Here is a 24,817-nt window from a genome sequence, read left to right as displayed (position 1 = left end):
AACAAATTGTCATTAACCGAGGACTACCTGTAGTTGTAATTTGTAGCTCTTATTTCTGTTCCTAGTTTCTGTGACAATAGTTCCTGACTATCTTCCCTCTGGCACCTTTTGTGTATCTCAATATTTCTCCCACCTTTGCAGTTTCATAATTTCACTTGCAGGATTAGACCATTATAATTTTGCCTTTCAAGAGGCATTTGAAATATATATGAATGATGAGCAATCAGCAGTGGAGAAACTTGTAAAAAAATTAATTCAGAAATCTTTCAATCTATTTACGTATCAGAGTTGGGAAAACTGTAATCTCTATTAATAAGAAATCAGTTTTAGATTATAAATGTATACCATGCAAATGCTGTTGAGAAATTCAGCTTTTTAGTTAATGTAATATTCTGTTTTTTCCCCAGAGGTGTTGGTTAGCAGTGCTAAAGCTGATCTGACTTTGCAAGATAAATGTAAAAACACTGCACTACATCTGGCTTGCAGCAAGGTATGTATGATTTTCCGATTTGAAGCTTCTGTGATGTATTGTTGCTTCTTGTAATTTTGTCCTCACAAATTAAGCTCCAGACCAGCAGTGGCAGTGCACTATTTCAGCTGCAGTAGGAAGTAAATATTTCTTCTCTGCGACTATATGTGGTGAGAGTAGAAGGGATTCTTTCTGATTATTATTTCTTGGTCATAACGAGATTATGAGGGAGGAACAGATTTTTAACAGGGTTCTAAGGCTTTAATTTTTTCCTGAACCATTCTATTTATATAACAGTTCCATTTCCATAAAACTTACCCAGGCACTGAATTTGGCAAAAGGAAAAAGAGGGTGACACCTCAATGGGAAGAAGGGATTTTTTAGAAACAGGAAATATAGCCTCTAGTGTAAAGGCAAGTGAAGTATAAATACTTCCATGTAGAATATTCAGAAATCTTGAGCCAGCCCTGAACACTATTTAGTAAACTATATAGTGGACCACATTTTTTCTTATTTGTCAGTAAAACTCCATCTTTAAATTACAACTATCCGTTCCTTGTGTGTCTAAATGCATTTGTTATGGATTGTTTCAAGAATAGAAACTGGAATTTGCCAAGCCTTGAATAAATTGATGTTTTTCTTTTTTGAAGAGAAATAATATACCAATTCTTCCTTCCTTCCCTCCTTTCTTTAGGGTCATGAAACTAGTGCCTTGTTAATACTAGAGAAGATTACTGATAGAAATCTCATCAATGCCACCAACACAGCATTGCAGACGTAAGCAAAGACTATATGGCAGAGTCACAATATTACACCATAGTTTTGTACTGAAAGATTAAGCTTGGTTCACGTGCTCCCTGTCTCATAGCTGAGGCGAGAAGCTTCCACCTCTATTTTGGATTAATCATAATTTTGTGTCATCTAAACCAGCGGTTCCCAACCTTTTTGGCACCAGGGACCAGTTTCGTGGAAGATAATTTTTCCACGGACCGGGGGGGGTGGTGGTTTCAGGATGATTCAAGTGCTTCCTCTTTTTCCCGACCTTTTACTCCTTTTTCTTCACGCCATTTGGAGATAGCAGCCAATGGGCTTGCTTTCTCTGACAGGAGGCGGAGCTCAGGCAGTAATGCGAGCGATGGGGAGTGGCTGTAAATACTCAGGCTGTAAACTCGCTTGCTTGCTTGCCCACCGCTCATCTTCTACTGTGTGGCCCAGTTCCTAACAGGCCACGGACTGGTACTGGTCGGCGGCCAAGGGGTTGGGGACCCCTGTAATGATTGCCTAATCCCAAATACTCAGTCTCACAAGCTCGGGCTTAAAGATAACTGATTTATTAAAAGGAATAGTATGCAAATACAGAGAAAGCTGAGAATGAGCAAAAGCGCGCCAAATACAAACTTAAAAGCCTTGCTTGCGATCAAGTCCCGCCCTATCGCCCGTCAGGACGCTCCCCCTCCCAGGTGCGAGAATCCGTTAGACGCGCCTGGGAAAGTAACCTTGAACAGGAGCGCAAACCCAAACATGCATTCCAAGCCCTGAAAACAATGGAGGGCAAAGGAATGGAAAAACCCCGGGTGAAGGAACACGGAACAGAAAAAGACATGTGAAACGTTACAATGTTAACCAGACATTGAAATGAGAACATGACATATTGCCCCCCCAAAAGAAACTAGGGAGCCGGTTTGTCAGGATAGGCAGAGTGGAATTGGGTTACGAGACGAGGGGAATGGACGTCTGGAGCAGCAACCCATTCAGGATGAGGGAAATGTTTCCAGCGGACGAGGTACTGTAAAGCGGAGCGCTGGCGTCGGGAGTCGAGGATGGATGCCACCTCGAAATGTTGCTGGTTGTCAATCATGAGGGGAGGTGGAGGAATGGGTTGCGGATGCCAACGGTCCGACGACAGGCAGGGTTTGAGTAAACTACAATGGAAAACAGGATGTAAACGTTTAAGGTTGTGAGGCAAATCAAGTTTAAACGTAACAGGGTTGATTTGAGCAACAATTGAAAAAGGTCCGACAAATTTAGGGCCAAGTTTCTTAGAGGGTTGTGGGGACTTGATAAACTTAGTTGATAAGTAGACTTTATCCCCGACCGTAAAGGATGGTTCTGGGGAACGCTTTGCATCGGCATGGCGTTTATAGGTAGCCTGGGCATGGTGGAGAGCCAGTAGAATATTAGACCATGAGTCTTTGAGAGATTCTGCCCAGTCAGCAAGGGTGGCTGGTAGCGGTTGAGGATGAGGAAGTTCAGGAATAGGAACAAAGTCACGTCCAAAAACTGTTTTAAAGGGAACTTGACCAGTGGTTTGATGAACGGAATTGTTGTAAGCAACTTCAGCAAATGGGAGTAAATCGACCCAGTTGTCTTGTTGGTAGTTAACAAAAGCCCGGAGGTATTGTTCCAATGTAGAATTAACCGCCTCTGTAGATCCGTCCGTTTCCGGATGCCAGGCAGTGGAAAGCGACTGTTTTGTACCCAAAAGTTTTAAAAATGCCCGCCAAAATTGTGACGTAAATTGTGTGCCTCTGTCACTCACCAAACGGGCGGGGATACCGTGGAGGCGGTACACGTGGATGAGGAAGAGGCGTGCCAGCTGTTGGGCGGTGGGGATAGAAGTGCATGGGATAAAGTGGGCTTGTTTGGAAAAAAAATCTTTGACGACCCAAATGACAGTTTTGCGTTGACTAGGGGGTAGATCAACGATAAAGTCCATGGAGATGTCCTGCCAAGGGACAGATGGAGTGGCAACAGGTTGAAGGAGCCCTTGGGGTTTGCCTGGTTTGCGCTTTATCGCCGCACATACCGGGCACGCAGTGACATACTCCTTCAAGTCTTTAAGCAAAGTTGGCCACCAGAATTGCCGGCGAACGAGGTGCAGAGTTTTGACGTAGCCAAAGTGTCCAGCTAGCTTGTCATCGTGGCAGCGCTGGAGTATGGTTTTTCGCATTGCCTCGGGGACATAGAGACGATCGTTGCGCCAGGCAAAATCATCGGTGAAAGTTAAAATGTGTCTATTGGCTTGTAACCAAGTATCTGTTTTAAGGTGGGAAAGCAACTGTTGTTGCAAATCGGAAGGAATTGACAAGTGCGGCGAGCGGCTGGAAGGTAGAGCGGCTGGAGGCTGAGTTGATTGCGCTCGGGTTTGGCTGCGAGTCACTGCTGCCAAACTTAATTGTTTGTCGGTCCAGACGGTACCTTGGACCGTTGGCCCTGGGCCAGCGTCTTGGGGTCTGCGCGAGAGCGCATCAGCTAAAAAGTTTTTCTTGCCTGGTATAAATTTAAGGGTGAAGTCGAAGCGGCTGAAGAACTCAGCCCAGCGGAGCTGTTTGGGACTGAGTTTTCGACTGGTGCTTAGAGCTTCCAGGTTTTTATGGTCAGTCCAGACTTCAAAAGGTTTTGAAGTGCCTTCCAATAGGTGTCGCCATGCTTCTAACGCCGTTTTTACAGCAAAAGCCTCTTTTTCCCAAACGTGCCATCTTCTCTCTGTTTCAGTGAATTTGCGAGAGAGGTAGGCACAGGGTTTTAAAGCGCCTGATTGGTCGGCTTGTAACAGAATTGCTCCTATGGAAAAATCAGAAGCGTCGACTTGTACAACGAAGGGTTTAGAGGGGTTTGGATGCTGTAAAATTGGTTCTGTGGTAAAGATTTGTTTGAGCGCTTCGAACGCTTGCTGACAAGCAGGAGTCCATTTAAGGAGCGCGCCTGGGTTCTTTGAACGTCGCGTATCCCCCTGTCCTTTAGTTTTTAACAGTTCAGTAAGGGGGAGGGCGATTTCTGCAAAATTTTGGGCGAATGCCCGATAGAAATTAGAGAATCCCAGGAAACTTTGTAATTGTCGCCTGGTACGGGGAGGCTCCCATGCCACAATAGCTTCTACTTTTGCAGGGTCCATTTCAATGCCCTGAGCTGAAATTCGGTAGCCTAGGTAATCAATTTGCGACTGATGAAATGCACATTTTGACAATTTTGCGTACAACTCTGCTTTTTTCAACTTAGCCAGTACCTGACGCACCAAGTGGATATGTTCTGACATGGTTTCAGTATAAATCAATACATCATCCAAATATACTAGTACCCCCTTAAATAGGTGGTCATGCAAAACCTCATTGATTAGTTGCATAAAGACCCCAGGTGCCCCAGACAAACCGAATGGTAAGACTTTATATTGGAAAGCCCCAAGAGGACAGTTAAACGCTGTCTTCCACTCATCCCCTTTCCTTATTCGAATGCGAAAGTAAGCTTCTCTCAAATCCAGTTTTGAGAAAATTTTGCCTCTGGCCAGATGTGATAACATATCTTTGATCAGGGGCAAAGGATATTTATTTAATATTGAGACCGCATTGAGCCCGCGGAAATCGGTACAAAGCCTTAATGACCCATCCTTTTTTGGCCGGAATAGGACAGGAGCGCCTACCGGGGAATTTGCCGGCTCAATGAAACCCCTAGCCAGGTTTTTGTCAATGAACTCCCTTAGCGTGGTAAGCTCTTTGGGAGACATGGGGTATATTTTTGGGTGAGGCAATTTTACATTTGGTAAAAACTCAATGGCACAGTCCGTTTTTCGGTGGGGTGGCAAGCGATCCGCTTCCTTTTCCCCAAATACTTCAGCAAAATCCTGATACTGATTGGGTAGTCCCTCAAGAGGTTGAAGCGTTTGCACAGTAGTATACGCTACCCCTCCACCCTCCATGTCCTCCAGTAGGTCCTTTTCTGGTACTTTGTAAAATCCATCTGCAAACGTCACAGTTCTATGCAGCCAGTTGATAAAAGGGTTTTGTTGCACAAACCAAGGCATCCCCAAGATTACCAGAGGACCCCCCACTGGAGCTACCACAAATGGCAGCTTTTCCTGATGGGAGCCCATCTGCAAGGCGACCAGTTCCGTGGAAAGATTGACTGCTTTCCCTCCCGCCATAGTTCCATCCAATTGGGTGAAAATCATGGGTCTTGGCAACGGGAACGTGGGCAGTTCCAGAGCCGCTACGACATCAGGGTGCATTAGGGAACGGGAGCAACCCGAGTCTAGCATGGCCCACACTTCCACCGTTTTGGTTTTTGAACTCAGTTTAACTTTAACAGTCAGTGTGGGGAAGTTTCCACTCACCGAATCATGGTTACGCCCGGTTTCTTCCACCTGCCCTAGGGCGCCCTTCAGGGCAGGTGGTAGGCTTTTCCCGCCGGCTGCTCGAATTGCAACTCTTCCTCCTCATCTCCGAAGGGTAGGTCTGGGGGGTCCAGTTCCGCGAGGGCTGCCTTCAGTTTTCGCGGTGGAGCAGGAGCAGGCGACTTTACCGTGGGTTTCGTCTGTCGTTCCTCTGGACGGCGTCTCGGGCACGACGTGGCTCGATGCCCCTCTTTCCCACATCTGAGGCACTGACCCTTGGAGAACCGTCGCTCCCTCTCCTCTTCCCAGGTTTTCGGTTTGGGGCGGCTGGCAAGTCCAGATGTGCGCGCTCCTCTAGCAAGACGTGTTTGTCTAAGCTCTTTGGTATGGGCATAGGTTTGTAGGGCATTTTCTGCGCTTCCCGCCAACTGAATCCACCCATATAGCGTTTTGGGATCATCTCTGCCTAGTGCCCATCGAAGGATTTCGGGTTCTAGCCCCTGCTTGAACAATTCGATGATTGTTGGCTCAGACCAGTCTTCCACTTTGCCTGCCAAAGCTTTAAACTCCAACGCATATTTGGCCACTGAGAGGGACCCTTGGTAGAGTTTCCGCAGGTCATTTTTGGCCGTTTCTTGAGCTAGGGGGTCTTCGAAATGCTCCTTAAGTGCCCACAAAAAGTCATCGAAGTCCTCTAACTCATTTGCCTCCGCTTGGCATAGTTGCACATACCAATCCGCTGCCCTTCCTCTCAGCTTGTTGGCAATGAAATTGATCTTGCCATGTTCAGACCGAAAGTTTCGACCCCAATCTTCTATGTAATGTTTGGCATTAGTAATAAAGAAGGAGAGCGTTGTGGGATCCCCATCGAACTTCACTCCAAATGGTGGGAAGGTTCTTGCCGGCTCAGCTGGCTGTGGCGGTGCCGCGAATGTCAGCGTACGCCGAGCCCCCATGGGTGGTCGATCCCTAGGGGGTCTTGCCTCTCGCTCCCCCCCTTGACGTGCTGATCGAGTCTTGCTTCTCCCCCGGGTCGACATGGTACTGTGCCTGGGGTACTGTGACGGCTCTTCTTCCCAATCCTCCGGGGTGGGCTCTGCTTCTCTGGGTAGATCCTCTCTGGGTAGATCCTTGAGGATCGTCACTATTAAATCCATTTTATCTTCCAATGCCCTCATACGGGCCGGAGTGACCGGCTCCTCCTGGGGTTGGTTGGTTACCACCACCCTCGGTGACAAGGGGACTTCGTGCTCCCAGGACAATTGTGGAGACCCCCTCCCCGGTGCTCTTTCCATGACAGTTCTATGTTCACTCCTGAGACTCTCCTGCATGGATATCAGCAGCTCGTCCAATTGGATATCTCGCAACTCCCGACGTGCTGCTCTTTGCGCTCTCGATGTTAGCGCTGGCCGGCTTTTGGCCGCCTCCCGCTCCTCTTCGCTTCCCTCACTTGCGCGAAGTTGAGGTTCTGTCATCGCTAGCGTTCCCTCTTATCCAAGGATTGGATGGGGCTAGCGGCAAATGGATAAAATGATTCTCAGCTTTATGTAATGATTGCCTAATCCCAAATACTCAGTCTCACAAGCTCGGGCTTAAAGATAACTGATTTATTAAAAGGAATAGTATGCAAATACAGAGAAAGCTGAGAATGAGCAAAAGCGCGCCAAATACAAACTTAAAAGCCTTGCTTGCGATCAAGTCCCGCCCTATCGCCCGTCAGGACGCTCCCCCTCCCAGGTGCGAGAATCCGTTAGACGCGCCTGGGAAAGTAACCTTGAACAGGAGCGCAAACCCAAACATGCATTCCAAGCCCTGAAAACAATGGAGGGCAAAGGAATGGAAAAACCCCGGGTGAAGGAACACGGAACAGAAAAAGACATGTGAAACGTTACAATGTTAACCAGACATTGAAATGAGAACATGACAACCCCTGATCTAAACCATAGACGAGTTAATATTGACTATTGTTTGTAAAGAGACTCTTATAATTTATGATTTAAGTTGCTTTTTTCAATGGCATTAAGGCTGAGCAGTTTATGTAGTACAAATAATATAACAAGCAGTGGTTAATCATAAACATTTAGATACAAGTGGGCTGAGATCCAAAGAGCTGTTTAATTTCATGAAATATAATTTCATGTAATATAGATTCACTATTTAAATCTTTTCACTATTAATTCTATAAATATGTAACAAGCTGTTTACGTATCTGGTTCATATTTATGCTTATTTATTTGTTACTAATTATTTTATGCTTCAATCATTCTGTCATTTTTAGATAATTTATTCTAACATTAAAAATTGTTCAGATAATTTAGTTTTTTTTTCCTACTCTAGAAATGCCTGAGATTTGTTTTTATTATATTTTGCATCCAGATTTCTAGTGTTAGGATACAAAAAAGAAATACTAGCTGTAAAAGATTCTGCAGATTGATTCTTGTGTACATTGTTGATTTTTTGCTATGTTTTCATACTTTGTGGGTTTTCTCCACAGGCCTTTACATGTTGCTGCACGAAATGGATTAACAGTTGTAGTTCAAGAACTTCTGGGGAAAGGAGCAAGTGTACTTGCAGTAGATGAAAACGGTAAATGGATGAAAACAGGGTGAACTCTAATCTAATCATGGCAAGCCACTTAGAAGTCTACTTTGAGGCATGCTGTTTTTAAATGTGGAGGCTTGATTTAGTCATTATGACAATTGGGATTCATCCATGAATTTAATGGCTCCTTCGATAGTTGCTGTAAAGTGGGTGTAGTAAATATACTGCAAATCTTTTCTTCCCTATTTTTTTTTAATGTTTATAGTTATACATAGATGTTCCTTTAAAAAGATGCTGAACAAGTCCATGCCAAACTATAGACTTTTTCCCCATTGTTTTAGCAGTAATCCACAGATAGACCTACAAATAAATCTTACCAAGTACGTGTTCCTCAAAGCTGGGGTGGGGAAATTGTCATTTGAGAAGGTTGCTTATCAGCATCCCATTACAGGTGCACCCTGTGTTGTTATTTATTTTGGAATTTGATTCGGAGAAATATTTTACAATTGACCTGAGAAAAATTGGTGGATGGACTAAATACTCTTACAGCTTACAGGTTTTTTTTCTTCTTTCCTTCTCCCTACATTTGTTTTAGAGGCAAACAACATGATATCCTGTAATGCAAGAGTAGGCAAATATTTGATGTCCAGAGGGCTGTTTTATGGCTTACAATATATATTTTTAGCATTTCTCAAAATGGCATGAAATTGTATTGCCAGTTTTCAAGAGAGGTGGCTCTAGTGGCCACCAATAAGGTGTTCAGGCTGTTGTATTATCTTTTGGGCTATTATATTACTTTTTATTTAGTGGATTTAATTCTTTAGCTAGTAACCGAGTTGTCAAAGAAAGAATTGTTCCTAGTAACATGGCTTAGTTGTACCATAGAATGTATATGTTCTGACATTGGCTGTTACTCTTAAAAGTTCTCATTCATTTGTTTTTTACTAATTTGGGGAATATGGTGCTAATGTTTTCCAGAGGTTTGGTCCCATTATTTAAGTTGACCAAAATTACAATGCAGTCAGAATAATCATATATTTGTTTTTTAAGCATAAAAACACCTTGCTTTTACATCCATTGACAGGACTTAAAGAAAATAGAAGAAAATAAAATTACCACTTTTCTCTTGACTCTAGGTTATACACCAGCTTTAGCCTGTGCTCCCAATAAAGATGTGGCTGATTGCTTAGCTCTCATTCTGGCTACAATGATGCCTGTTTCATCAAGCAGCACAATACCTTCCCTTACCTTTAATGCCATTAATCATTATACCAACACTTCAAAAACAGTCACCTTTGATTCTTTACCAATTATCAGGAGTGAACATAGCTCTTACTGTAGTTTCAACAACATTGGGAGAGAAGATGGCTATCCATATACAGAAGAAGATGAACTTAATGACTCAGATTCTGAAACCTATTAAAAAGCTCCATTAGAGGGCTGAAGAATGAACTCACTTGCTGAATTTCCAGATTGTTATTGGAGAAAGCAGTCTTGCTGAATATAAAAAAAGGCGGCCTGAGGAAAAGATTTTTTTTAAACGAAAATGTGGGGGCACATGAAAAACATGTGACTCCCAAGAGACTTTTAAAAGCGGGTTATGCAAAAGAAATGCTTGGAATCTGTGGTGCAAAAAGTTACCTAGAATGTTATTTAATTGCAGTGTATTGGTTTCAATGAATAATCCCAATAAGGCTGTGCATCTTTGTATAAACAAATATGCAGTTATACAGCAAAATGGACAATATATTCAAATCTTACCAATAAAAACTAAGATCATTTTGAAGGCAATAATTGAGTTTGGTACAGAAGGCATTGTTTGTGCAGCAAATTGCCAAAGGACCAAATAACTTAAGACTTTTTTAATTAAAGAAAACCTTTTTGAGAACACTTGAATAGCTTAAATAATAATAGTCTTAACCCTTAAATTACAACTAGCAATTAATCTTAGATTGGTTTTAAATGTTGATTTGTTTTTAATCATCTGATAGCCTTCCGACGCTATTAAATGTACCATAAAAATGCAGTTTTCAATTTGTCAAAATCTTACGGTATTAAAGCTCTTACTAGCTTAACCAGGAGTTGTCAGGGTAAAATGAGTACAAAAACCGCATTGTAGTAATCACTGCCCAGCTTTCTTTTATTCACCCCCCCGCCCCCACACACACAGAGGGTAATTCTCTGGATAAGTCAAACTGCATCAAAAATAGAACTGTAATATCCTGATACCCTGTTAGGCTGCCTTACAGAACACTATTTCTTACAACTCACCCAATGTTTTACATAATATAACAAATGATATTTGTGCCTCTATGGTGTACATATAATTAAAAAAATAGTTTTTAAGGCTTAGAAGATGGCTGAAGAGGATATGATAAAACATTGTTTCCCTGTTACCAAAAAGGTACAGTGTCGGATCTTTGGGAACATAGATGTGCTTCATTTACAGTTTTTCAAATGTTGCAGGTCCTTCTGTTACAGTTTAAAACTTTCCCTGTGTTTGTCTAATTTATAATAGGCTACTGTAAAATAAAAATGGAAGAATGGCATTTTTTTCCTCAAACTTAAGCCAGTTTGTTACAATAGAAGTGTTTACTTTATTTGGTTCTGCTTTAATTGAAAACAACAGTATAATTATTACTTGCTTTGGTTATGTACATGCAAGAGTATCTTGCATGATGAGGTTAAACTCAACTGAATTGCTATAAACTGATCCTTCCCTCCCTTTTATCCTTTTTGTATTGTGAAACTGGAAACTTTAATGCCATTGTAAAGTATCAGCTTGTTTTCTGAACATAGTGTGAAAACACAGGACAGTATTTTGATCTATTTGATAATTTTGTGGGGTTTTTTTGAAGAATTAATGAGCATGTACATAGAAATAGCAGTTGCTTGAATACTGTATTTACCTGCACTCTTTCAGTACATCAAGATTCCTGTGTATATTTTACAGAGTATAATAAAATCCAGACGTGAGAGTTGTATTTAATGAATAATTTATGTATCAGTATGGAGTATTAAGAGTTCGTTCAAGTTGATTTTATTGAAACCTCAGATTTATAAATCTTATTGTGCAATGCCTTTTAGTTCTCTTGATTCTAAAGCAATAATTAGCTTAACAAGTATCTGAATTAGCAGTAATTCAGATATTTAAATGTATATTTTGGAGACCTCTTTATCTTTTTATTTTTAACTGGAGATTCATTGGATTTAACTATTGAAAGAATCATACGTATCATTATTATTGGACAGTTGAAAATACTGAAAGTCTGAGGTTTCTGTATCACTTTATATAATGTCTAAGATGGAATAGATATAAAAGTCTAGTGATGAATTAGCTGGGTATCAACATGTTCTTTGTAGGAGTTTTCTTTTTACATCAAAATTAACCTTGAAAGTATTACTTGTTTTATGAATGAAGCTACCAAGTTTTGGAACATTTGAAGTGATAATGAACAATGAGGCATTTAGTTATGTGTTTTACTCAATAATCAAATCAGTTGATTTCTCTTATATTTTTTTCAGGTTCTTTAATTTGTTCATTTAGGCAGGTGAAAGAGAGCACAGTAAAACAGAAAAGTCATATTTATCCTATTTGAATAATATCCTCCAAAGGGAACTCCCAAATAGCCTCCATTGATCAATACATCAACAATTAGCAACAAAATAAAATATATGTTAGTCAATTTTTAAAAGATAGAGTTCTATTCAGATCCTTATATACTACCCAGTTAAATCAGTTAAATGATAATTTATTCCTTATTTCTTCATTTAGATCTTCAATAAAAAGCAAAAAACAATTGAAGAGGATACCAACTTTATATCCCAGAGCACATAACTCCCCTAATTGAAATACTGTGAAAGCTCTTTTTCTGGGCCAACGCAGTTAGGACATAGAACCTTCTTGTTAGCTTTTGGCGTATAAGCAGGCAAGTACAAAGGAGGTGGACCCAAGCCCTTTGATAATTTAGAAGGTTGTATCCAACACACAATGCAGACATAAAGTCATCCTGGAACTAGTGAAACTAAGAGAAGAGTAATGAACACAGTATCTGTACAGGATAAAAATAATCACCATATTCCAAAATTTAATACCAATCCTGCTGTTTCACCATATGTTAATAGAAAAGTAAAAAAGAGACACTATTTTGCATTACTTTCACACCAATCTGTATGAAACAATTTAAAACAATCATGACAATCATGTCATATGTGATACACTTCTTCATATTGGGATGAACAAGTCTTAGGCCTGAAGTCCTAGGCAAATCTCCCCCCAAACTCAGTCCTCTCATGTAAAATACAAATACAGTGTTTCTCCTTGGCCACTACATCATCATGTAGTCCACTTTAAATCACAAGATGCCAATAATGCATTGTTTGTAGTTTCAGTTCTAGGGAGATCAACTCAAGTCAGTTTCCTACCTAAAGTCAGAATGCGATGTCAGAGTAAAGGGGGTTGAACAGAAAATGACACACATTTTGAAATGAATATGCTTCTATAGTAAGGGTCCTTAAGTGCTTTTCTGTAATGAATTGGATATACGATAAAAACAGAGATTACATTCAACACTCGATATAGTGCAATATAGTCTCCTATGGTTCAGTCAGTCCTGTTAAAAAAAATGTTAAACATTTCCTTTAGTCCTGAGAAATTTCAGTTGTGTTTAACCTGTACACCTTGGAAATGGTGATTCTGTGTTTACATTTTATACCCCTCCTGCAAACCCCACAAACCGACTTTTCAAAAATAAAAGAGGTTATCATTAAATATTGCAATAATTTGAGGACAGCTTTATTTGGATTTTCTACAAAAGTGAACGAACCAATTATGAGAATTCAATAGAAGTAGGATAACATATAAGTCCCCAAAATTCTTGGTAGAATCCTGAATATCTGGGTCCCTGAATGGAAATCTGGTAGGAGGGAATGTTCAAATATGAAGTGTCTTCAGGGTTTCCTGTTTTTTTCCAAACAACAAAATATATTTTCTTCATTTGCTCCCAACTTTGCCTTGTTTTATTAGTTACTGTATGAGCAGTGTTTTATTTAATCCTGTGGTCTGTATATTCAAGAATGGATATCATTTCATTCAAGAGGATTGTGCCAAAATTCAGTGCAGTGTTTTAAGCTGTATAAACACTAAAATTCATCTGTTTTAATGTGAATAGAATTTTCCTTAGTCCAGTTAACCTATTTGCTTGATTACAGGTCAAGTATTAGTTCACTTTCTCCCTAGAGTTCTGTTGTGCTTCCTCATCATGATGGGAGGGTATTCCTGGGAGGGATGAGTGAAGAGTGCTGAGAGTTGGCATGAAGATCATCCCAGCCGCCCAGCTAAAGCATGCAGATGGCTAGACTGGGCAGTAGTGATACAGGAAGATGCTGGAGGTGGAAGATCACTTTAGTGATGATGGCAAGGGCATCATTTCATACTGTGAGGGAGATTGCAGTGGTAAACCACTCGTATTTTACCAAGAAAACAACATGGATAGACATGAAGTAATGATGATATAATGCCAGATGATGGGCCCCTCAGGTCAGATGGCACTGAACATGCTACCGAGGAAAAAGCTAAGATTCTTTTGGAATACTAATGGTGTTTATGACATGCCTAGAATAAAGCCTTCAGGCCATCTAGTTGCTAATGTTGCCAAGCAGGAAAAGAAAATCCAGAACTGCAAAGACAGAAATAAACGGGGATCATGGCATGTAAGAAGCATGAACGCAGGAGAGCTCAACACAGTGAGAGATTAAATGAATTGACTACAAGTTGACATTTTAGGCATTAGCAAATTGAAATGGACTGGAATTGGACACTTTTAAGTCAGAAGATCATATTGTTTTACTGCCAAGGACCCCAAGAAACAAGGAACCGTATTCCTTTGATAGTCAGGAAGGATATAGCAAGAATATTTGGCTACAATGCAATCAATGACTGAATAATATCAAACTTTGTGGAAAACCTTTTAATATGATTATCCAAGTTTATGTTCCAACCACTGATGCAGAAGAAGAGGAAGATGATGAGTTTTATGGTCATGTTCAATTTGAAATCATCAGAACATACAAGGAAGATGTGCTTCTTGTGGTTAGAGACTGAAATGCCAAAGTTAGAAATATTAAAGGGGAAAATCTAGATTTGGCCAAGGAAACTGAAATGAAGCAGGAGAACGACTTGCCAATTTCCATCAATCCAGTGATTTCTTCATTGCTAACACTGTCTTTCAATAATCAGAACAACATCTTTGCAAAGACATGGCCAAGGACCGACTATGGAACAGATCCCAAATTGTTCGTGTGCAAGTTCCAAGTTAAGCTAAAGGTGAAGAAGAAAACTAACAAGTTTCCATTATATGATCCTAACCAATATCCAACAATTTCAAGGAAAACATCAGGACTATTGCTTCAAAGTCCTGAACCTCATTGATAGGGAAACAAAGGAAATGTGAAATGAAATCAAAGAAATTGTTAAGGATGAATATAACAAGAGACTTCCAAAGACCAAGAAACAGCAGAAAGCTAACTGGATGCCAGAATAAATGGCAGAAATTGCTAAAAAGAAAAGAGAAGCCAAAGCCAAGAAAGACAAAGATCTCAGGAAAGAACTTGAAGACTTTCAGAGAGCTGTTAAAAGAAACAAGCAGTAGTATTACAACATCTGTAAAGACAGTGAAGGTGGAAACAAACATAGAAAAATAAGACCTCCAAACTCAGAAGGAATTTCCAACTTCAAATTGGTATGCTCAATGATGCCAATTGACTGATAGTAACTGATTCCAAGAAGATAGTAACTGATTTCAAAGAGAGAAGGAGAATACTGAAATTCTGTACAATAGAGATATCAACATCCAAGATAATATATGGATGTTTCCTACTTACAAGAACCTCTAGTGCTAGAAGGTGAAGTTAGATCAGCCCTCTGTCATTACCAAGACATAAGGCTACAGGAACTGATGGAATGCCCACAGAAATATACAAGCAACAGAAGAAGAATCAGTAAAGGTTCTAACCAAGCTGTGCCAGCAAATCTGGATAACAACACATTGGCCAACAGATTGGAAGAGATCAGTCTCCAAATAAAAACCAAAGAAAGGAATGTTGTACAAACTATTGTACAATACCTTTAATTTCATGCTTAGGCTCATCCAATGCAGATTAGAACCATTAATAGAAAGGGAGATATCAGATGTTCAAGCTGCCTTTACAAATGCCCTAGGAACAAGAAGCATTATTGCTGATGCATATTGGATAATTAAGAAAGCCAAAGAATAACAAAAAAGAAAGGCCTTCAATTGTGTCATTTGTGTCAAGCTCTGGAATGTACTTAGAAAAATGGGAATCCCAGAACAGCTTAGAGCACAATGGAATCTGCAACTCCCAGATGATTGCAAGTGACTGCAAAAACATGTTTCTGCTATTCACTCACAAAAAAAAACAAAAACCAGCTGTCGTGAGTACATGAGCGTAATCTCAAGATCTCTCTGTAATCCAGAATGAATTTTTGGCAGTCTGGATCCTGTATCCAGCTGCCTTTTGGCTGCAATGCCTCCCACAGGACGTCAATTCGCCATTCGTCACCGGAAGCAACTCCCAAGTAGTGGAAGATTGTGAAGTTGGACACTATTTCCTTTATTTCTTAGCAAAATATGTTGTGGCATCCCCGTCCCTTTCAGACTACAGTAATCAGGGTAAGGGGTAGACAACAAATACTGGAAAGTGTTTGGAAGACAAGCATTGACTATGAGGGAGAAACACTGGAAGAAGATAGGTGATTGTCACAAAGGCACAATATTCTTAACTGCAGTACAATAGTTGATCCCTTCCCTTTCCTAAGGTTGAAGGCTACAGAAAGGGACAGTTTGGAGTTATTCCTGGATTTGTACCAAAGATACATTTGCTTCCAAATGTATGCCAGAGATGGCACATCCTGCTAAACATCTGAATAATTCTAATGGACAAAGCACTGTGGTGAAATAATCCAACTTTAAGCCATATTCCAATTTTGTGTGTGTTTGTGTGTGTATACGTATAGTAAAAACGCAATGGTTTGAATAATCACATCACAGAATATCAGTCCCCATTTATTAGGTTCTTGCATTAATAATTTTGAGACATTATTTGTTTGGTATCAAATGCTAATTTTTGTCCCTGTCATACCAACGTCCATATAGACCAGCTGTTATTAAACCAGAAGATCCTCCTGTTTTGTACATGACATAGGAATTTTTTTCCCAGCCCAAGTGGTCAGCAAAGTCTAGAGTGACACCAGATCTTAGCAAGAGAGGGAAGATAAAAGTAGTACTGAAATTTCCTTGGAGCTGAAAATCTATCAGGCCAGATCCCTCTGTGATTTCTTGCCCACAGGTAGTATAGTTAAGTCCACCGCATTTCACTAACACACAGGCTTGAATGTAGTATGTTCCATGCACTATATGTAAATCATCAAAAACTCCTAAAACATACAATTCATTTGTTTTTTCTAATCGCTTGTAGATTAAATTACAACAAAGTGTATTGGAGCAAACTTTGATATTTCCTTCTGCATTTAGTAAGGGCGTTATGGTGAAATTATCATACATCATTATTTCATAAAATACAGGTGGAAGTTCTTGGGATGGTTTCTCTGCTATTTCACAGTCAGTTTCTTGATCCTTATGGCAAATCTGTTCCTCCACATAAAAGTCTGAAGAACTCTTTTGACCATTGTAGGACATTGCATTATTCTCCATATTAGCTTCATGATCTGATATAATAACTGGAATTTCTACAACTATAAGCTTACCATTCATGCTTTCTGTATCATAATGAATGAATGATTTTGATGGTGTATATATACCACTGCCTGTCATACCCAAGTCAGGATGATGGATATTTGCTGCCAAAAGATTTATTTTAAAAGCAGTTGCAAAAGCTCGTTGAAATTCTACAGCAGACAAAAGTGGGAGTTGGTTCATCCATGCAGTGGGATATGCAACCTGGGTTATGTTGTATTGCTTTATAAGGGTCACAGTTGGCTCATAAAATAGGATATCAAAGCAAGTAAAGATTCCAAATCTACCTGCAAAAGGTGTATCAAAAATTGCATAATCTGTCTCTGGTGGAGTATTAAAGGCATATTCAAAATACAGGTTTTGTTTTCGGTATCTGGCTATGAGTGTGCCATTGTCACTAAATACTACATTGGTATTAAACTGGTATCTTCCATCTGGTGGGCAGTGGGGATCGGTTTGTGTGCAGGGCTCTTTAGTTCCTAAATTTACAACTAAAAACACATGATTTTTCAGTGCCATACAGCTGAGTCGATGGAGAATCTGTAAAAGCAAAAGATTTTTAAAATATTAAACTGGAATGCTATCTTGTAAAAAGAAGAAAAGCACTGAACTACAGTATTGTGTTAACTGGCTACTGAATTAGTTACCACAATTTTAACTTTTAAGTGATTTTTATTTGGAAGAGTTCATAATGAAAATACAGGAAATGGAATAATTAATACCTCAGTGTCGTTGAATAAGTAAAATTCTTTGCATGGGTTCCATATTAGAGAGTCCAGGTTTGGAATGAAATCCAAGTAAGGATAAATGGATGTCCTTGTGAAATTGAAACCCTGAATTCCATCTTCAGGAAAGATAATTATTTGTGCTCCCTAATAGTAAATAAAAATATTTATCAGCCAAAGGACAATGGTGAAACAAAATGTCTTCTGTGTTAAATAGCTATGGTTTAATGCACATAATTGCTTTTATATAAAAATAATTTCATAATTGAAGGAGCATGGACAAACTAATAGATCATATTTGTGTTTCAGTGGAAACTACATGGAAATTATGAGCGAAACACTCTTTAATTTTTGCTTGGCAAATTAAAGCATTTATCCAGGAACAGGTTTAACAGAATTTGAGAATTTACTCCAGAATTATTCTTAACTGATAAAGGATTCAACTGGTTTGGAAGGAAATAAGATGTTTTGGAAATGACATTCCTTCTTCAAGTACTTTGCAGGATATGCATAAGCAAGAAACTCTTACAGAAAAGTATAGTACATCTTGCTTAAGTGTCACATTCTTAGTTGATCTAAAAAAATTAAAGGTGATCTAAGATTCTAGGTCAAAAGAAGCCAACATGGTAGTCTTGCAGCTCAAATACCTGAAGCCTATGTTTCCTTAGTGACTACTGGTTTTTTATGATTATACAACAGAAGCTAGTCCATTCACTATTGTCTCTGCCAATTTAGAGTGTTGCAATAAGCTGTTTGTTTTTACTTTAATTCTTGAAGCTTCCAATGGTAGTAAAATTTTATATTAAAAATGGCAAAGACTAACGTTCTACCTGTTTTGCTGCATTAATTACTTGCTCTTCATAAATGTCTAGATTTCTCTTCATCAATTGTAGTGCGGTGTGTCGACCAATGATAGCCGCTGGATTGGGATTCAAGATGACATGATGTTCATACACAGCAGCAACATAATGCCTTCCTCTGTGAATATCAAGGGAAAGAACTTGGTGGCCATGAACAAAAAACATGATGCTTGCCATGAACCTAAAATGAAAGCAGATGAATATGACCATGACTTTTAACATCCTAGATTCTCTAGTCTTTCTCAGCTCCCAGAAATCTGGGAATTTCAGGTCAATCTCCTCCTCAAATTCAGTGTGCTAGATTGGAGAAGAGTAGCTAGTTATTAACCTTGATATATTTTTTTTAATTAAACTTGACAAATCACAATTCATTAGAACCCCAACCCTGAAGAGAACCTAAAGCTGCAACCAACAACATACAAAAACGATATCAAATGAAATCTCAAGAGTAGAGCTTGGAAAGTTATCTGTCCATTTCATAACGGACGGATCAATTTAAGATTGAAAACAAGTTTCTTAACACATACCCACAAGTTATACAATAATATAACAAGGGGGCAATAAAGCAGAATGATTATTTCAGACAAAAATACATCATATTCCAGCAGCTAATATTCAGAATTAGGTTTCTGGAAATTCTGGGATTACAGTTCCCAGAATTTCCAGACAATGTGATCTGAGAAACCTGACAGTTGTATACTCAACACATCTGGAAGACATTATATTGGGAAATGCTACTGTAACGAATGTGATTATTAGCATAAGCTATTTTTAGGCAAACTCCAGTACAGTGTTCTGTGAAACAGATGGCCTCTTGTAGGAATGTCCTCTTCTGGTAATTGATTTACTTGTTTTTAAGAGAACAATTCAGCTGCTGTTTGAGGGAACACACAGAAGAGTTTGTACAGCTGTAATACTAACAAGAAATGTTCCTATGGGCAAAACCTATTAAAATGCAGATGCAGTTGGTTTATGTAATACAATATATGACGATGCAGCAGAGCGCCTATATGATGCTATTTTGCCCAGGAATGTAGTTTTAGTTGCTTGTTGCAAGGCTAAGGAATGCATGTAAGGAGTGGATATTATTTCAAGCGTCTTGTCATTGTTCCTGTTGTGTCACCCCTGTGTCAGCTAAGCTTTTACTTAAGAAATCATTTGGGCAAAACCTTTTAGTGACACATAGTGGGTGAACAGAAAACAGCAGAACATTATTACCAAGAGAGACCACGCTTGTATAATGATTGTCGTGAATACCTCTGGCATCAAAGACTTTTATAAGATTTCAGTTTGTGAAAAGTGGATCTGCATTTGCTGTGGAAAGGACAAAGAACAATTAAGAAATTAAAAATGGTTTTTGCCATAGGTGCCATACAGACAAAAAGTGTAGAGTGTCTTTTTTGTTGCATGTAGCATCCTAGGTCAGTCTTTCAAAAGCAAATAAATAAATATGCTTTCTTATGGAGCTACTTGGTAAGATGGCACTTGTGTCTATCCAGTTGCATTTTCGCACTGACACATTGTGTCACGAAGGAATATCATCTGACAGGGCCCAGGAGGAGAGCCTTTTCTGCAGCATTGCCTGCCCTTTAGAACATCATCTCCCATGAGGTGAGATTGGCTCTGACTTTGTTGACTTTCCAGAACACCCTGAAGACATGGCTTTGCCATCTGATCTGGGGATCCAGTAACGTTCATGGAGACTCTGCTAAGTGGTTATACTTTTAGGAAAATGAATGATGTTCTCCCACTGATTTTTTAAAATGGTTTTAATAGTTTTATTGTTTTTAATTATTGTTGTGGGGTTATGTTTAATTGATTTTGTATTGTTTTCTAGATTTTTAACTTTGTAAGCCACCCAGAGTCACGGCAGTGATATGGGGGCAGCTGTATAAATTTAATAAAATAAAAATAAATTCTGTAAATAAGTGTGTAATCAAACCCATTCTATTCTGCCCTTATTTGACTACTGTGTTTATTTTATCTCTTCACAGTGTTCTTAAACTAATTTGTTGATAAAGGTAAGGTAAAGTCACTCAAGTCGAGCTTGACTCCTGTTGACTTTATGGACATGTCTGTGTTGTTTTCTTAATAACTACAGTATACAGAACTGCTTTCCCACTGAGACCTTCTGAGATTTTTAAATTTATTTTTGCTTCCCAGTCTAGACTAAAGCCGTATGATTTCCTAGTGCTTTCATTCAAGAATGTGATACATTTTTTAAAAAAGATACAGCTGTATGGACATTTACACTTTCAACCCTAATATTCAGCAATGCCAATGTAAAAATAGGAGCAAAAAATAAAATGGTCAGGAGAGAAAAAAATTACACCTATATTTTGAAGCATAATTTTTAAAGTATCTATTATTATGCTTGTCTTGTTACCATACCATAAAGTCAGGTTAATTCCAAAAATAAAATTTATCTAATCTGTTTTCAATATAAAATGCATTCCAGCAACATAACTCTGCTAATTCAGATACCTGATTATTACCTGCATTCAATTAATTTAAATGCCATCATTTTGGAAGAAAATAAAGGTGACATTCTATTAAAAAATTACCAGGATTCTGACCAAATGTCTGCTGATACTGGCTTTATCTGACAGGCCACAAAATGGAGGAAGAACGGTGTTTAGCAGCATTTCTTACACTGTATAGTTGGAAAGATACCAGCAATCTATTAATTTCTTTGAATAGATAGTTGTGATTTCTAATGGCATTGATAAAACAAGTTGCTTTAATTACTGTAGATTTAGCAATACTTCTCAGTTAAGTTTCAGGAAAAGAAATTTGATTTTAAAGTCCTTGTTTGATGAAATGGAAATCTGACCCCATTGACCTTGTAGGTTATTAGTCCCCATGCTTTGCTAATACTGTATTGCGTTCATCCATAGATGAGATTTTGTTCTCAGAGATGCAAAAACTAAGGATTGATCTGGAGAAATTATTGGATGGGGATCTTGCGTAGGATAAGGTGACCTTTGCTCTTATGTAAGTATCTCCCTGGATCCCAGCCTTTAATAAATGCAAGTTCTTAGCTGAAGGAATATGAACAGAATGTATGTCTTTTACTGGAACTGTATGCAAACTTACATTACAGTATAACTCTTGGTATGTTAAAAGTTTGGTTCATGTCCTATTGCATTAAAAAGCTTTGTTTCCTTATATCACACATGGGGAATCGGTGACCTTTCTGGTACTGTCAATATTTTTATTTATTTTTTATTTTCTATCCCACCTTTATTATTTTTATAAATAACTCAAGGTGGCAAACATACCTAATACTCCTTCCTCCTCCTATTTTTCCCACAACAACAACCCTGTGAGGTGAGTTGGGCAGAGAGAGAGAGTGACTGGCCCAAGGTCACCCAGCCGGCTTTCATGCCTAGGCAGGACTAGAACTCACAGACTCCTGGTTTCTAGCCCGTTGCCTTAACCACTAAACCAAACTGGCTTTCTCATATATCATATCTCATAGCAACCGCAGCCAACATAAGCCATGGGTGAGATGTTGAAAGCTGTAGTTCAACAACATCTTCAGAGTCACAGACTTTGTACCCTGGCATAGTTTTTGATATATAATAAGTAAAAAAATGCCCAAACTATCACAGCTAACACTACAGTATGAAAACTGTCATTTTTATTACTGGTGAATGACATTAATAGCTCATGTGAATTGTTTTTCACATTCTGTATGAGAGCTGGAAACTTCACATGCTCAGTTGTTTCTGGAAGCTACCAGTCAGTCGTGGCAAAAAACTGAATGCACTTGCCATGATCTGTCAAGCAGTGTTGCAATATTTCTTGTTGATGCAGTTAATATAAACACTAGTGACAAAGATAAAGGCTAAACAGCAGCTAAAATGGTAATTGCTCCCTGCAGGGTGACAAAAAATCATAGGAAAATCAAAAGGCCAAACTTAACTGAAAAGTAATAAATACCATATGGCGTAAGAGGTCAAGAAGGCTATGTGCAAGAAAGTGTGTGGTTGCTTGACCTGCAAACAGAAAAGGTAGCAATGTAAACAAGTAAAACTGAAATTAGCATTTTTATGAGAAATGTGGAAAAAGTATTGATGTATGTCACCAAGCTGCTTTTTAACATATTTTTGTGCTGTTACTTTTTTTTTAATTGCTGAACTACAATATAGGCAACTGAATCAGTTTCTAATTAAAGAAGAATGGAAATTCTGGAAAACTTCAGTAAAAATTAAGTATATTGGTTTAAACCTGATTCAAACCTGTAGGATTATACAGATGACAGCTTTCAATTTTGTGAAAGACCATATTCCGAATATGACCCATTTATGGTGGTTGACAAAAGGGATAATCTAGCCTTCTCATCTTCAGGTTAATCAGGTACAAAATGTTATGGAAATCAGCTATATTTATTGTTCAAATTAAGTAAGTACTGGTAACTTAAGACAACAGGACTTCTCTGTTAGCAATCATTTTCCTTTCATTTGTTTTACATTTGTTCATTTGCTTTTCTAGCTACTTCACAAGACTTCCTGACTGGGGATTATAAATCTCTGGAGTGGAGGGGAGAGATGCCCAATTTCCAATAAGCTGTCAAGCTCACCATGTGGAGCAATATCTCTCCCCACCCATGACTTTCTGCAAACTGCTAAAAACCTGGTTGTTCTCCAGGCCCTGGGTTAGGAAGGTTGATATATTTTGTCTTTAAAAAAAAAAAAATGTAAACTGCCCAGAGTTGCTATGGAGTTGGACGGCCTCGAAAATGAAATAACAATAAATCTTTTATCTGTTCCTGTGTAAGAAATGTGTGTGTGAGAATATGTGCTACTCTGAATTTCTTAAGATATGATACGAAGAGAATATGCAATACCTGTCACCCAGATTTTAACTCCAAATTTTACATTTATGTTTCTTAATCAGCATTTCAGGATAGTTTACAAAACTTAAAAATGTAGGCTGTGTTCATACACCACACTAATTTGGCAGCCACGTTTTAGCAGCCGGTGGGCTGGTCACCATTGCTTTCGGCTTCTTCCAGATCCCTGAACTTAAAGGACTTCCTCCTCGATTCCAGGATCCCCATCAAGCCCAACTGATTTGCAGCCAATTAATGGAATCGGGTTGTCACAAGCCGGCCAATCAGAAACATGTATCGGGCACCTCCTCTCGCCGCGTGGCCAGCCACCAAAGAGAGAGGTGGCGCCGTCTCTGAACGATCTGTAAAGCCACGCCCGCAACTCCTTCAACGGTTGGGGCAGGTTTCAATCTCCAGGCCAGACTTTCCTCATTGGTCGAGAGAAACATACCTCAGCATAAGTGGCGCGGCTGTCGTCCTTTTCTCCATTGCTCGAAAGACAAAGATGGCTTCGCAAAATCTTGTAGCGCTGGAGGAAGATGACGTTATCAGCGGGGCTCAGCTCATCGCGGAAGCCCTGAAGACTCAAGTAAGAGGGCTGGGTGACTCTCGAACCTGGCTACAGCCGGAACTGGGTTATCTGCCTACGGGGAATGGGAAAGACCATTTCGAAGTGCCGCGGAGTGTAGAGTTGTGGAAAACATTCCGAGAGGCGGGCAAAGCGATGGGAAGATCGCTGTGGCCCCGCTAGACTCCTCCCCTACACGAACAAAGCTGGCCCGTGAAATTTAAGAAGGAGGTTGCCATGGTTTTATTTATTGAATAAACCACAACTGGTAGATTCACGCAACTTACAAGACCAACACAAAGAGAGTGTGTTATGTTGTCTGAATCAAGACATGATAGTATTAACAAAACTAAATGACACAAAACAGACATACAAAATTCTCTTTAGATCATAAACTGGTGACTTTTTGTGACACATCTGCCAGGGCAACGTCCCTACCATTAGGTGATTATAGGAATTTGCAAGAAAACTCCATGATATTCATCTGTACCTATCCTAGAAAGCTGTAAATGCTTATTATTTCCAGTGTGAATGTTGAGGGAATTCTCATCCAAGTGTACTTTACAAATAAGTTTCTCAGAATGAAAACCTATGAATTTGGCTAGAAGCAAATTCAACTGTGTTTAGAAAAAGCTTCTGATAAGTTTGCAGTCTAGGTGCTGATGATTTTTTTTCCTAAATAATTCTGCAGAGGTGAAATGATTTGCAGACAATTTGAGGATATTTGATTTATTTTAAATTGTAAACTAACCACTATTGTTTCACAGTTGTCCTTTACCCTGTCCTTTGCTGTGATTTATTTATTTCTATCTTAACTCTAAGATGTTGAGCTTAAGACATTGAACAGAATTGAATCCATAAGCTTAGATTTTTGGTCAGTCAAAAGAAAATAGTACTTAGAAAAGTAGATACAAGAAAAGAGCATTGTGGGGAAAA

The 24,817-nt window shown here is 39.2% G+C and overlaps 3 protein-coding genes across 6 annotated transcripts in view; 2 read left to right on the top strand and 1 right to left on the bottom strand.

The window, feature by feature from the left end:
• Positions 1-11,101, top strand: part of ANKRD28 (ankyrin repeat domain 28) — a 94,776-nt gene extending 83,675 nt beyond the window's left edge. For both annotated transcript variants that reach the window (XM_063303838.1, XM_063303841.1), the window contains exons 25-28: positions 408-490; positions 1,164-1,246; positions 8,071-8,162; positions 9,254-11,101. In XM_063303838.1, the coding sequence (XP_063159908.1) occupies positions 408-490; positions 1,164-1,246; positions 8,071-8,162; positions 9,254-9,540 (545 nt within the window). In that variant the 3' untranslated portion in view covers positions 9,541-11,101. The remainder of the gene's footprint in view (positions 1-407; positions 491-1,163; positions 1,247-8,070; positions 8,163-9,253) is intronic.
• A 5,101-nt stretch (positions 11,102-16,202) lies between these two features.
• BTD (biotinidase) lies at positions 16,203-23,903 on the bottom strand. 2 transcript variants are annotated; one of them, XM_063303846.1, is made up of 4 exons: positions 23,765-23,903; positions 18,447-18,657; positions 17,614-17,763; positions 16,203-17,431 (listed from the first exon to the last, which is right to left on the bottom strand). In XM_063303846.1, exons 1-4 carry the CDS (start codon positions 23,800-23,802, stop codon positions 16,256-16,258), a joined length of 1,575 nt encoding a protein of 524 aa, XP_063159916.1. In that variant the 5' UTR covers positions 23,803-23,903; the 3' UTR covers positions 16,203-16,255. The 2 variants fall into 2 exon arrangements, with proteins under 2 accessions (XP_063159916.1, XP_063159917.1); XM_063303847.1 differs by having other exon boundaries at positions 18,447-18,594; positions 23,765-23,838.
• Positions 23,808-24,817, top strand: part of HACL1 (2-hydroxyacyl-CoA lyase 1) — a 34,477-nt gene continuing 33,467 nt past the window's right edge. For both annotated transcript variants that reach the window (XM_063303842.1, XM_063303844.1), the window contains exon 1: positions 23,808-23,902. In XM_063303842.1, the coding sequence (XP_063159912.1) occupies positions 23,819-23,902 (84 nt within the window). In that variant the 5' untranslated portion in view covers positions 23,808-23,818. The remainder of the gene's footprint in view (positions 23,903-24,817) is intronic.

This window comes from Candoia aspera, chromosome 4 (assembly GCF_035149785.1).
Source record: "Candoia aspera isolate rCanAsp1 chromosome 4, rCanAsp1.hap2, whole genome shotgun sequence".
NCBI lineage: Eukaryota > Metazoa > Chordata > Lepidosauria > Squamata > Boidae > Candoia > Candoia aspera.
This window is presented reverse-complemented; position numbering and strand designations above follow the sequence as displayed.

Bases quoted from the DNA above. Each gene is read 5' to 3' on its own strand.
- BTD (XM_063303846.1), bottom strand. From the start codon at position 23,802: ATGGAGAAAAGGACGACAGCCGCGCCACTTATGCTGAG. The intron at 17,764-18,446 runs GTAGAACGTTAG...ATTTACTATTAG, and splicing joins TAATTAATGCAGCAAAACAG to GGAGCACAAATAATTATCTT. The intron at 17,432-17,613 runs GTATTAATTATT...TTGCTTTTACAG, and splicing joins ACTTATTCAACGACACTGAG to ATTCTCCATCGACTCAGCTG.